At 56.3% G+C, this 12,620-nt stretch overlaps 2 protein-coding genes and 1 long non-coding RNA gene across 10 annotated transcripts in view; 1 reads left to right on the forward strand and 2 right to left on the reverse strand.

The window, feature by feature from the left end:
* CNP (2',3'-cyclic nucleotide 3' phosphodiesterase) overlaps window positions 1-3,684 on the reverse strand; it is a 6,232-nt gene extending 2,548 nt beyond the window's left edge. Inside the window, exons 1-3 of the mRNA XM_050327530.1 lie at window positions 3,537-3,684; window positions 876-1,545; window positions 158-300 (exon numbers count right to left, since the gene is read on the reverse strand). Of these exons, the coding sequence (XP_050183487.1) occupies window positions 158-300; window positions 876-1,545; window positions 3,537-3,539 (816 nt within the window). The 5' untranslated portion in view covers window positions 3,540-3,684. The remainder of the gene's footprint in view (window positions 1-157; window positions 301-875; window positions 1,546-3,536) is intronic.
* On the forward strand, window positions 3,667-10,806 carry LOC126646310 (uncharacterized). 6 transcript variants are annotated; one of them, XR_007630272.1, is made up of 4 exons: window positions 3,667-3,828; window positions 5,218-9,408; window positions 9,782-9,981; window positions 10,355-10,806. It is a non-coding gene; the product is annotated as an uncharacterized LOC126646310 (long non-coding RNA). The 6 variants fall into 6 exon arrangements; XR_007630269.1 differs by having other exon boundaries at window positions 4,773-9,408; window positions 10,355-10,775; XR_007630270.1 differs by lacking the exon at window positions 3,667-3,828 and having other exon boundaries at window positions 5,275-5,394; window positions 5,873-9,408; window positions 10,355-10,773.
* On the reverse strand, window positions 3,876-12,382 carry ODAD4 (outer dynein arm docking complex subunit 4). 3 transcript variants are annotated; one of them, XM_050327504.1, is made up of 12 exons: window positions 12,244-12,382; window positions 11,687-11,818; window positions 11,247-11,400; window positions 8,970-9,031; window positions 8,132-8,282; window positions 7,573-7,797; window positions 7,048-7,255; window positions 5,501-5,587; window positions 5,113-5,309; window positions 4,861-4,961; window positions 4,576-4,654; window positions 3,876-4,174 (listed from the first exon to the last, which is right to left on the reverse strand). In XM_050327504.1, exons 1-12 carry the CDS (start codon window positions 12,352-12,354, stop codon window positions 3,876-3,878), a joined length of 1,806 nt encoding a protein of 601 aa, XP_050183461.1. In that variant the 5' UTR covers window positions 12,355-12,382. The 3 variants fall into 3 exon arrangements, with proteins under 3 accessions (XP_050183461.1, XP_050183463.1, XP_050183462.1); XM_050327505.1 differs by lacking the exon at window positions 4,576-4,654 and having other exon boundaries at window positions 3,899-4,174; XM_050327506.1 differs by lacking the exons at window positions 11,247-11,400; window positions 11,687-11,818; window positions 12,244-12,382 and adding an exon at window positions 10,801-10,951.
* Window positions 12,383-12,620: the final 238 nt, after the last annotated feature.

Raw genomic sequence — 12,620 nt, forward strand, 5'->3', positions numbered from 1 at the left:
TCCTGCACAGGCCACATGGATGTAGTTCCTGTCCCTACCTTTGGCCTCTGGCTCAGAGCAAAGTCCTGTCCTCAGCCCACCCCGAGGCTCGTGGATTCCCTGCTGAGGAGGGAGGGACGCTGGGGGTGTGGGGAGGAGTTGGGACCCCAGCACTCACTTCCTGCTGCGCATATTCCTCAGCTCCGGCTGCTTTTCCGAACTCGGTGTATTTCGTGGTGCAGTGCAGGACCCCGGGTGGCCTCTTCACGAAGTAGCTGGTGAGATCTATTTTTACTTTGGGGTCATCAATAGCAGAAGCAACTGCAAATACAGGTAAAGAACATCACTGTCACAAGGTGATCCCCCCAGTGTCTCCCCATGAGCCCAAGTCCCATCTCAGGTCCCTTTCCCACCCCGTCCTTCACCTCATCTTTCTGGCTGCTGGGGAGCACTGGATGGGTACCTGAACCCCTCCTTCCCCCCAGGCTTAGCACAGATGGAGCCAGAGAACAGAAGCTCTGCGTGTCATTGTGGCTTGTCTTAACCCCGATGATGTGAGTCCCTTAAGGGATGGGATTGTTCAGCCTTTCCTGTTTCTCTCTGACTCTGCCTTTGTCCCACCCAGCCCATCAGAACCAGGGGACACCCAGGACCCCACATCCCACTGCTGCCACCCAAGCCTGGTGCCCTGTGGGGCCAGAACTCAAAAGACTTCTTGGGAAAAGCCCTTTAATTCATTTTTACTTAAAAAGCAACTTCAGCAGCGATGGGGACCAGGTTAGTAGCTTTAAAAAGCTTTTCTTGTTGACAAGTTCAACTAGAAATTGGCTTTAGGAGCTGATTAGACTTGTTAGCATCAACAGGTAAAAACATGGCAAGACCATGTCTATACATACAGTATTTACTCTCCTTTTTGAAGGCTTTGAGACTCCCAAGCTCATCCAAGAAGGCCTGGCCGGCCTTTCTCAGGATCTCCGAACTTCTTTTGCTCAAAAACCACCCAAAATACATGGGGAGGAATTCCTTCTCCAAGCTTGGCTTCATCTTCTTCAGCTCTTCCACAGACAGTTTCCACTGGTTCTTGTCCTTCAGCTGGGGACAATCCAAGCGCCAGGGGGTTTTGGGCTCGGCGAAGATGACTTTGTACCGGTACTTGTCGGCAATGTCAAAGAGCTGCTCCAGCCGCTCCCGCTCGTGGTGAGTGTCATCCAAAACGATGACGCTGATCTCCCGTTTGCAATAGTCAACTAGATCCTCGTCCACCTTGGAGTACTCTTCGGGAATGGAGCTTCTTATTACCGGTGTGATTTTATAGTGATCGACAGAGATGACCTTGCAGGCGTCCTTGTACCGATCGTGGATGGCCTGGGCCAGGGTGGACTTCCCGCTGCCAGGCAGGCCCCGGAGGATGAAAAAGGTTTTGGATTCCTTGAGCGTGGAGATGGTGTCTTCGTCGTCCAGGAATGGGAACTGCAAACTCTCAGGTCTCTCTTTCGCTGATTGAGTAGACATTTTTCTAAATATTTTAGGCAGGAAAGTGTGACTCTTCTTGGAGAAGCCTCTGTTCTGAAATGGAAGGAGAAAACACTTTGCAGGGCAGGAACCCCAGAGAGCACGTGGCTTCACTGGAACCTTTACTGGGAGAGATGGGGTGCAGAGAGCACCTCTCCCCCCATCCTCACTCGGGTGCCCTGCTGGGCTGAAATCCCCTCCCACAGCTGCCCTGGCTGGTCCCACGGCAGGGACCTGCTCCGTGTCCCACCCAAGGGGTTGAAGGTGCAGCCCCGCTCCCCTTTCGGGCCTCGGCAGCTGCAGCTCTGCCCCACCAGGAAGGGGAAGTTTTACCCACCACGTGGCAGCAGCTCCTCGTGCGACAAATTGAGTCTGAGCACTTGAACAAACCCCGGATGCTGAGGGCGCAGCGAGACCTGGGGAAGCCCAAGGGGAACCGAAAGGCCCAGCAGGTGCTCGGAGCTGCCACACTCTCGTCCCTTCACCTGAATCACACGCTCTGTCCCCAGGGAAGGGGCTGTTTGCTAGAGCAGCCTGAAAGGATAATGCTGTCTCTGAGCTGCACTGAGGATCAGCACCCGAGCGCTGAGGAGGAGGGAATTAGAGCTCCTCTTGGGAAGAGATATTGCTTCCAGGAAAACCCAACCCCTCCCTGCAGCTGCCGGAGAGGGCAGAACTCGAAAGTGAAACCTCGAGTGCTGAAGGAAAGCAAACACTTTTGTCTGGCAGCAGCGAGCACGCTGCTGGGAACTGGCACGGGCTCTCCTTCACCTCCTGCCAGCAGCTCCTATAACTGGAATCCCAGATTAATTCCCAGCAGAGCCTGGGAAAACACTGGCCTGGAAGGAAGCGAGGGGTTTCTCCAGCTGTGTGAGTTCACTATAGCGACAATGGGGCAGTCACTGTTTTTGGGTCAATAAATGAACTCTCCACCAGCCCAGCCTGAGACCCACTGGAGCCAAAGGCCCTGGGAGTGATGCCCAAGGAGCGAGTTTTGCCTTTGATGCAAAATCGAGAGATTTTTCATAAAACCTGACTCCTCTGCCTGGGGCAGAAAGCTGCATTTCCTCTTTGCAGACTGATGCTGTCTTTTAAAAAATCCCCACTTTTCAGGTGCTGAATTTCCCCATTTCTTTATTCCAGAACTTGGAGGTGGGTTTGGTTCCAAATGCCTGGGGAGCAGGACCAGGATCCCACAGCTCCCACGGGCGCTGCCTGCCCCAGGATCAGCTGCAGGACGGGGACCCCGAGTGCTCTGGGGCTTGTGTGAAAAGAAACGGGCCCACCAGAGCAGCGGAGACCACCAAGCTCCAGAGACCCCCGGGCTCTCCAGGTCCCCACAGAGGAGGAAGCAGGTGAGTCACCTGGAGCTCTGTTCTTGCTCGAAGCACAGGTGCCCCGTTTGCCGGGGGGTCGGAGGGCCGGAGCCGGTGCCGCGCTGTCCCCGCACCGCGCTGTCCCCGCACCGCGCTGTCCCCGCACCGCGCTGTCCCCGCACCGCGCTGTCCCGCGGGCGGGGGCCGGGGCCGCTGTTCTGCCGCGGCAGCTGCTGAGGGGACTGAGGCGCTTTTCAGCCCCGCGAACAAAGGAACAATCACGGCCCCCCCGGGCCATTGTTCGCCGCCGGCTCGGGGACAACGGGCGCCTTCACGGCCCGGGCCGGGTGGACAAAGGCCCCGCAGAGCGCGGGGTGCGGGGTCCCTCCGGACAATCCCCCATTGAGCCCGGCCCGGCCCCCCCGCCGCCCCCACAAAGCTCCCGCTTGTCTCCGGCTCCCCGCGGGACGGGGGCTCGAGTGGATGGAGCGATCGCTCCCGGCCCTAGGTTGCCGGTGCCCCGGCGGCCCCCGGGCTGTGCCGAGACCCCCAGAACGGAGCCGCGGGGACCCCGGGGCCGTTCTCGGGGCCCGGCTGCCCCCGCGTCCCCCCAGACCCAGCGCCTACGTGTCGGCGGCGCCGCGGGCGCTTCCTCCTCTCGGGGAATCTGAACCACTGCCCGGGCGGAGCGGCCGTCCCGGTCCCCATCCCCATCCCGGTCCCGCTTACCATGGTGAGGGCAGCGGCTCCGGGGCGGCCGCCGGTGCGGAGCGGCGCGGCGCGGAAGCGGCTTTGGGGCGGGCGCGGTCGCGGCCCCTTTCATAGCCCCGGGGCTCGCCCGCCCCGCGGGGCCGGGACGAGCCCTCCCCTGGGGCTCAGTCCCCGCCCCGCCCGGCCCGGCCCGGGGATGCGGCCGGGACAGCCCTGGGCCGGGAGAGGGGATAAGAGGAGAGAGGAGGCTCTGGGAGCGGCGGTTCAGCCCAGCTCCTTCCCTGCTCAGGACACACCACTCCACTGCTGGGTATGTCTTTCGTTCAACATTTATTATTTAATCTTCCCACCTCTGCTCTACTTTTCCCCGTTGCTGTCCTTCATTTCCTTGTCCATTTCCTCATCGCTGGCGTTTCTGTGTGCTTCTGTATCGTTCCCGTCTTCCTCTTCTGGCTTTTCATCTTGATTTCCCGTGTCTTGTTCCTCTTCCTCCCTCTCTCTGTCCTTCTCAGTCTTGTTTTTTGTGTTTTCTGTGTCGTTCCCATTTTTTTCTTCTGGCTTTTCATCTTCATTCCCCGTGTCTTGTTCCCCTTTCTCCCTCCCTGTGTCCTTCTTAAGCTTGTTATTTTTTGTGTTTTCACGGCTGGAGTCACGCTCTGGGGAGGAATAAGCAAATTTAAGCCAAGTCGCAGCGCTCAGCAGTTGGCCCAGGCTCTTTCATCCCCACCAGGAATCTCTCGCTCTCAGGAGCCCCTGTTTGCTGGGACAGGAGGTGCTGGGAAGCAGCACCAAGGGGAGCAGCCCCAGGGGCTGTGGGCACAGAGCTCTGCCAGGACCCCTCACCAGGCCTGGGGAGGGCTGGGGTGTTGGTGACACCGGCCCCGGGGTGCAGGGGACACTCAGGGAGCGCTGCCATCTGGACTTGCACCGAGATTTTAATTCAATACTTGGAAGGGAATGGGTGCTGTGGGAATCCTAAGGTGCAGCTGCTGTGCTCCAGAAGAGGCAAGTGGGGAGTTTTTCCATTTCTGGGTGCAGAGGTGGGAATGAAAAGTACCTTTCTGGAAGGGAACCGTCACTTCTTCGCTGCCTATGCTCAGCCGCTTGATGTAGCTTTTGCTCACCTTATCCAAGGCCTGAAAGGGAGGTGGCTCTTAATAAAGGCCCTGGAATTGCAGTTACATACCCAAGATTTTCCTCTTTTCTTTTGCTCTCTGCTGTCCTTTCCTACTATAAAACACTTCATTTCTCCAGCATTACTGCCTGGAGTATCCCAGTTAGGAAAACAGCTGCTCACGGATGCTGTGCCCTGAGCTCCTCCTCTCTGCAGCAGCCCCCTTACCGCAAGGATGGTGTTTTGAGCAGCCTGGTCAGGCACAAGCTTCGCCTTCTCCAGGGCACTTTCAAAGTTCAGGATTGCAGACCGGTAATCCTTTAATTTCACTGGAACACACAAGGATATCAGCTGGTTTAACCCAGGATCAGGAGAACAACCAGAGGCTGATCTGAGGACTTGCTTTGGCTGTTGAATCCCAGAGATGTTATCAGAATGGCTTCTCCACCCTGAGAGCAAAACCTGAGCCCACCCCCTTACCTTGTGCCTGTGCCACCAGCACGGTGGCGTGGAGCTGCCACTCCACATCTCCCTCTTCATCCGCTGACTCCAGAGACTTCTCTCCACAATCTTGGGCTGTTTCAGCTTCACCCAGCTCGAGGTAACACCGGCCGATGTCATGGAACAGACAGGCCTTCTCCAGGTTGGATTTTGCCATTGGAATCCTCTTCTCCCAGCTTCAAGCAGAGTAAGACAGGCAGTTATCGACTGTCACTGGGTGCAGTTACGATTCAACCACCGATTTGACAGCTGAGGGTTCAGGTATGGAAACCTCCCTGGCCCCTGCTGCAGTGGGAACACACAGCTGCAAAGCCATGGCCTGGGTCACTGCAGGCCCCCACTGGCCTTCCTGCTGGGCTGTACTCACGTGTTGATGGCCTGCTGGAACCTGCCGGTCCGGGCGTACACGCGGCCGATGTTGTCCAGGGCACGGGACTCGGAGTCGGGCAGAGCACTGGGACAGGGAGACAGAGGGGTTGTGGCACTGGAATTGTCCTGCTCCTGACTCACTCTGAGTCCCTTTGGTGTTCCCCGTGGCCTCAGGGAAGTGTTGGGGAGTAAAGGGCCCAGGTCAGACTGAAAGTCGTGAAATTAAGGTCAATTTTTAATTTTATTTACAGCTGGCAACTGACCCCATGAGACACAGGGGAAATGGCTTAGCTTTATCTTTGATTATTGTTATTTTTTTGTGCAAATCTGGCATTCCTTGTAAAAGTCTTTCCACTTTTCTTTGTCTCAGTTTCCCTCTGGGTCCCTGACGTTCATGGATGATCTCTGTCTTCCAAAGGGAAGACCCAAAAATGTGTCTGCAGGCTCCTGGCACCAGCCCTGCTCCCTGTGCTTGGACTGAGCTTTGCTCCATGCCACAGGCAGCTCCTATAACAACGGAGTCTGGGGGCTTTAATTTTTTTTCCTTAATTATCCTCATTCCCGTCTTTGCAAGTGACTTTGCCTACCCTTACCTTAGAGAAGGAAAAACCCATGAGCGGAGCAGACAAATGAGACGGGAATCATGGAATAACCGACTGGTTTGGGTGGGAAGGGGCCCTAAAGATCATCCAGTTCCAGATCCCCCACCACGCGGTCATTAACGCGAATCATTACCGAGTCATTAACGGCGTTTCCAGCTGCGGCCGCCAGAGGGCGCGGCCCGCCCGTCACCGCGGCCTTCGGGTCCTTAAAGGAACTGGAAAAGGATCCTAAACCCAGGTAACTCCTCCTGCCTCTCTGCTGCTAATTCCTGCCTTTATCTAGGGAGTGAGATCGCCAGGAGAGAGGCATCCATTTCCTAAACCAACACTCATCTCCAAAGGGATTTTTGAAAGTGAGAAGCAACCCGTCAGGGACATTTTGAAAGCCCGGTGCAGTGCTGGCAAAAATAACCCCCAAACCACTTCAATTCAAGACACTGTTCCATGTTTTCTCGTGTGCTTTGCAAGCTGTTACTAAGACTACATTTTGCTCCACTGTGGTTCAGCTGGAAGAGCTGCAGGATGTGTCCAGTGTGGGCAGGTAAGTGCACCTGGGAGAGACCTTGATTTCAAGCTGCTCTCATGGTCTGAATGAAAAGTGTTTTAAGACAAAATGTAGCAGAAAAATGGTGCAATTTCAAGCCTGAGCTTCCTGAGAAGGAAGTGTTTGCTCGAGGCTCAAGTGCTGAGACTGGGACTTGTGTTCTTTTACTTTGTTTCAGCAGAGGTTTCAGTGTGCCCCGGGCTCTAGGTCCTTGAAAATCTGCTTCAGGCTCCTTATTTTTGAAACAGTGAAGATATAAAGTCACCAGAGACCCTGATAGACAGGCAGAGCTGAACGTGTGGCCCTCCAGATGAGAATTACACCATTACCTGATGCTAAAAACACCTCCACAGAGGTACTTTCCCCTTTCTGCACCCGCCTGAACCTCCCAGCACTTACTTCCGCCTGGCACCATCCAGATCCCTCCTGTAGCTGCGCAGAGCTGCCTCCATCTGCCCCATCTCCGCCTGCGCGTTCCCGATGCAGCTGTGGAGCTTCCCAATCAGTTCACTCTTGTTGGGAACTTCATCCTCTGCCCACCCTTGTATCTTTTTCAGGACACGCTCAGCTTTCCTGCAGCTTTCCTCAGCAGAGCCTCTGGCCAGCACTGGGGACAGGGAGCAGAGTTTGACACTGGGGAGTGACACGGAGATACTGAGAAGTTGTGGATTCCCCATCCCTGGGAGTGTTCCAGGCCAGGTTGGACGGGGCTTGGAGCAACCTGGGCTAGTGGAAGGTGTCCCTGCCCATGGCAGCAGGTGGAGCTGGATGAGATTTACGGTCCCTTCCAACCCAAACCATCCCGGCATTCTGTGATATTGGGGAAGGGACACCCAGTGCAGGGGCAGCCCTCAGGCAAAGGCTGGGAATGGTCAGAGCTCCCCAGAGCAGCGGGAGGCACTCAGCTTCCAGCCAGGAACCTACTCAGCTCAATGTCCTCCATGTCCTTCGCGATGGCTCTGGCAACTTCGGCGGGTTTCCGTCTCCCGTCCCCCATCCACCTCTGCTGCAGGAGCCGCCGCTCGTACAGCCGGGCGTAGATCGGCTTCTGCTGCTGCCAGAAGTCCCTGCGCTGGTTCAGGTAGGAGATGCCATCCAAAACCAGGTCTTCGACTTTGCCCCCCTGCCTCATGTTGGTCTGCATCAAGTCTGGAAATAGGATAAGGTGGAATCCAGGTGAGCGTTGTGACAGAACTTCAGTCACTTGCAACGAAGCTGTTTCTCCTTCTCATTTCATCAGCACAGGTTGCTCTGAGTTGATTTATTGATGGGGAAGGAAATAAGCCTCTAGTTATAAATGCTGGACCTTGGCTCCAAACCACCTGCCCGTGTCCAGCACCACGTGCACATGAGCTCCAGCACAAGTAAAGAAGAGTCACAGGGACAAAAACGAAGAGGAAAAACAAAAAAAAAAAGGATAAGAGAAAAAGAAAAACAGAACCTGCTTGGAAGGAACAAATAGGTAAACACAAGGGAGAAACACCTTCATCCTTGAGCAACTTCTGCAGGAAGGTCTTGTCATCATAAAGCTGTCCCAGAAGCTCTCGCTCCGTTTTTGGATTCTTCACACGCTGCTTCTTCTTCGTCCCTTTTTGATCCTTAGTCGGTTTGGTTTGCAGTTTCTGGTTTCTGCTCTGCAGTGAGTAAAAAGCAAAGGAAGTTGGGGAAGCTCAGTGGGGAACACTGGAATGATCAGAATTCTGTTATGCTCCATAAAAGGCAGCTTATTTTTTAATTAAAAGCAAAAAGTCAGTGTCTCACCAGCTGCTTTGGTCATGAGCAAGTGAAATTCTGCAGCCAGTTGTGCTCCCTCAGGACGAAGAGGGTGTTACAGGAAAAGCAAGAACTAGTTCTGGCCTCTTGGAGGAACAAGACCCTACTGCCATGGAGCACCCCAAAGTGAAGCAATTTAGAAAGTGTCCATTATCAAAACTGTGACCCCTCAACTTTAGGCAAACCCAAAGTCAATACTGGAGCTCACAGCACCCTGCTGACCTCTGGGCTGTTACTCATTAGTCATCAGATGGGCGACCAGCAACACCCCCAGGAAGGGGCTGGTGGGGGAATTCCACACTGGGCTTTGTTCCTCCCCATGGCTCTTCCCTGCCCTTCTGCATTCTCCTTTAAGTTCTGGGTAGTTTGAGCCAGACCTGCATTAGAAGCAGGGTCAGTGTGTTTTAATGCTCAGGGAGCCCTTCAGCAGACCTGCTGCACAGCACCCGTGTCCCTGCAGGGACTGCCTCCCCTCCCGTGCCCATTCCAGGCAGTTTTAGCATTGCAACCCCTCTAGAAGCTTCTCCAGCCAGAGCTGTGTGCTGTACCTCTGCCTGCCTGCTCACGAAGCCCAGCTCCTCCTTGTTCTCCAGCTTCACCGAGGCTGGATCTGCAGACACAGAGGGGACCCCTGTCAGTGCCCACAAAGTCCACGTGGGCTCGTCAGCAAAATGCCCGTAAAGGTGCCAAGCCCAAAACGTTCAGTTTGAACTGCAGCTTTTCTAATTCATTCCCGTGGAGCAGGGGGTGTTGGTGTGTGCTGGGCACGGGGAATGCAGCTCACCCACCAGCTCCTCTTGGGATTTTAATTCCTATTTTACACAGCACCAGGAGCTCTCGTTGCAGCATTCCTACAGACAGGCTACATCCTGCATGGAAACTGGGGAAGGATGAGGCAGGTTCTTCTGGGGAATCACAGCTGGAGTGTTAAATGGCAGGAAAGCTCGAGCACAGGGAGCCCCTGCAATCCAGAGAGTTATTCTAAAGGTTTGTGCACTGACATCAGGGCAAAACTCCCATTGTGTTTTCATCTGCACCTGGGGAGGGGAGTGTCCAAGGGAAGGACAGAGCTTCCCAGGCTGCTGCAGGGGGATTCCCTTTGGCACAGCCATGGGGCCCAGAGCAGCAGCGTGAGCACAGGTGGATCACAGGGGCAGCAGTTCCCGATCCTGCCACGTGAACCACAGGCAGGGAAGCACTTTGGGGGTGTGCCCTGGTAATGTGTGTGCATTTCCCAACTATTCAAACATCCATGTCCATGATGTGTTTCCTTGTTCCCCTGCATCTTGGAGCTATTGACTGATTTAAAAAAAAAAAAAAATCATTTTTCTAGTTTTTTAATCCACTCCTGTTTCTGCAGCCCAGGGGCTCGAGGGAAGTTAAGAGATCTTGCCTTGAGCCCGGGAAGATTCCAGCTGGGAGCTGTGGCAATACCTGATCACTGTGCTAAGCTCAGGAAGCAGCAGGAACGGAGGAAAACAAGCCAGATGTGGAAACTTTCCCTGTTTTTTAAATAACCACTCCGTATGAAAGCGCCGCAGGCTCTGGCGCCACCGGCACGTGAGTTAATCCCTGGCACTGGGGGAGGGCTGAAGTGTGGAAATTTTGGGGGAGGGAGGCCTGGCCTATCTGGGGATCTGTGCAGGGTGTGAGCGGGGCGTGCTGGGCAGGGATAGGCTCTGGGATGCTCCCGAGCGGTTCCAACCCACCCAGCAGGTTTGGCAGCCCCGGGGTGGGGAGGGGGCTGAGCACGGGGCTCCCTGCACGTGGCAGCCCCAGGTGAGGTGTCTGTGTGTGTGTGTGTGTGTGTGTGTGTGCCCCAGACTGGCACAGACTGCCTGTGCCCAGCAGTGTGGCTGAGGCAAAAACTGGGGGACAAGTTCTCCGTGTGTTTGGAACCCCACGAGGTCCTTGGCCTCTCGTGTCTCTGCAGGACCCGCTGGTGATCCGAGCCAGGAGTGATGAAAGCAGAGCTCGTTGCAAGAGTCAACAGTTTCACTGCTCTTGTGCAACGGGAATTGGAGGAGAGTCAGGATTTCGGGAGGCCAGTCTCAGGTAGCGTGGCACATTTCATTGCAAACGTTAAATATCGGGATAAAGATCTCAAAATGGATTCTGGAATTAAGTGGGCTCTGGAATTAGTGCTGGAGGTAGGTCATAGAATCGCAGAATCCCAGCATGGTTTGGGGTGGAAGGGACCTTAGAGCTCATTCAGTCCCACCCCTGCCATGGGCAGGGACACCTTCCACTAGCCCAGGTTGCTCCAAGCTGGCTTTGGACACTTCCAGGGCTGGGGCAGCCACAGCTTCTCTGGGCTACCTGTGCCAGGGCCTGCACCACCCTCACAGGGAAACATTTCTCCCCAATACCCCAATTTACCCTGCCCTTTCTCAGCATGAAGCCATTCCCCCTTGTCCTGGCACTTCAGGCCCTTGCAAATAGTCTCTGTCCACCTTTCTTCTCGGCTCCCCTCACACACTGGGAGGCCGCTGGTGAGATGATCTGCTCTGGTCTGCATTCCTTGCAACATTTCCGTGGTGACTTTGGAAATTTTAGCATCAGGAGTTACCTACAGAACTGAAGGGATCGGACAGTGTGTGTGAATGGGCACTCAGGTGGGGAAAGGAGGAAAAAAAGAGCAGGGCTGGGCCTCTTTGTGGTGCTTCCTGGTGCTTCTGGGTTCACCTGCCACCGAGCACGTGGACCCAGGAGCAGCAGGGCTGTGGTGTGGGGCCCTTGGGTCACTGCCAGAGCTGCTCTGCCATCGGCTGTGCCCTGAACAGCGTCAGCCAGGCTCGTGGGGGCCAGGAAGTGGCACTCCTTACTGCCAATGCAGTTCATAATTGCCTCCTCTGCCTTGTTGATGCCCAGCTGGAACTTGTTCTGGTCCGGGCGGAGCCTCCGGCCTCGATGGTAAAACACCAGCGCGAACTCGAAGTCCCCCATGGTGTAGAGGGTCTCTGCCTTTTGGTAAAGCCCCTGAAACAACATTTGGGAAAAGAAATTATTTAAAAAAAAGGGGGAAAAAAGTGTCATGGATCTCGAGTAACTCCTGACAGGCAGAAGGGAGAGCCCAGGGGTGTCACAACCTGAGTTCAGCAAACCCCAGTCCTGGAGCTGACTGAGCACCTCCCCTGCTCCGAGAGCAGCAGAAACCTCAGGAGTGTTTGGAGTGAGCTGTTCCCTCCCAGCTCTGCCTCAGACCCTGCAGGGACTCACAGATCCAGGCCAGCCCTTGGCCCCCCATTCCCACCACTTTGGTTACCTCAGTGAACGCTTTGTCTCTTTGGAGCGAGGCTTCAGCATCCTTCAAGGAGTTTTCTGTGTCCCCAAGTTTCAGGAAGCACTTGGAGCGGGTGATAAGGCACTGCTTGTCCCCTGCCCTCAGCTTCAGCGCCTGGAACCACAGACATGGACACGTCACCAGCGCTGGACGTGCCACCAGCGCTGGCTCCACACCACAAATACACAAGTGCAGGTGTTTGGTGCCACCTGCGCTGTCCCCTCACGGATCCTGATGACAGATGGTGATAAAACCACAGGATTTTTATTGAAAAGAGCCTTCCCTTGCAGTTCACAGGTTCTCTATGCTGGAGGCGCTGCCCTGCCTGGGTCACCCCCTGCTGCCGAGACCTCCTGGGGACACGTCCCTCCGAGCCACCTGCCCTCGCCGCGGGTGCCACGTTCCTTCCGCTGCCTCTTCTCCCTCCTGAACCGCGTCGCGGTCGCCCACCCTCTTTGAGGCCCGCCCCGCCCCGGGCACTCCGGTGCTCCCGGGCAGTCCGGTGTCCCCGGGCCGCGCCCCCGCCGCGGCGCCCTTACATTGTTGAAGCATCCCAGCGCCTTGTGGTGCTGCCCGCGCCGGCTCAGGGTCGTGCCCTCGGTGATGAGGCTGCCGAAGGTGACGATGGGCCCGGGGTCCGGGTCCGCCATGGCCGCGCCGCGACGCCGTTGCCAGGCAACGAGCAAACTTCCGGTGGAGGCCCCGCCCCCGGAGTGACGTCAGGCGCGCCCGGTCAGTGCCCACGCGTGTCCCGGTACTGCGGGACCGAAACCGGGACCGGCACTGGGACCGACACTTGAGCCCCCGGCCCGGCCCGCCAGGCTCGCTGCTGGGCAGGAAGTCCGCGGGCTGTGCCCGGGGCTCCCGGCGGGTGCTCGCGGTGCGTCTGCCCCGTCCCGACCCGGGGCCCGTGCCG

This window comes from Myiozetetes cayanensis, unplaced genomic scaffold (genome assembly GCF_022539395.1).
Source record: "Myiozetetes cayanensis isolate MyiCay16 unplaced genomic scaffold, myiCay2020 scf34, whole genome shotgun sequence".
Lineage (NCBI taxonomy): Eukaryota > Metazoa > Chordata > Aves > Passeriformes > Tyrannidae > Myiozetetes > Myiozetetes cayanensis.

Excerpts from the sequence above, each read along its gene's own strand:
- ODAD4 (XM_050327504.1), bottom strand. The coding sequence starts at position 12,354 with ATGGCGGACCCGGACCCCGGGCCCATCGTCACCTTCGGCAGCCTCATC. Across the intron at positions 11,401-11,686 it reads GAGACAAAGCGTTCACTGAG|GGGCTTTACCAAAAGGCAGA; the intron begins GTAACCAAAGTG and ends ATGTTGTTTCAG. Across the intron at positions 4,655-4,860 it reads CTCAAAACACCATCCTTGCG|GCCTTGGATAAGGTGAGCAA; the intron begins GTAAGGGGGCTG and ends CCTCCCTTTCAG.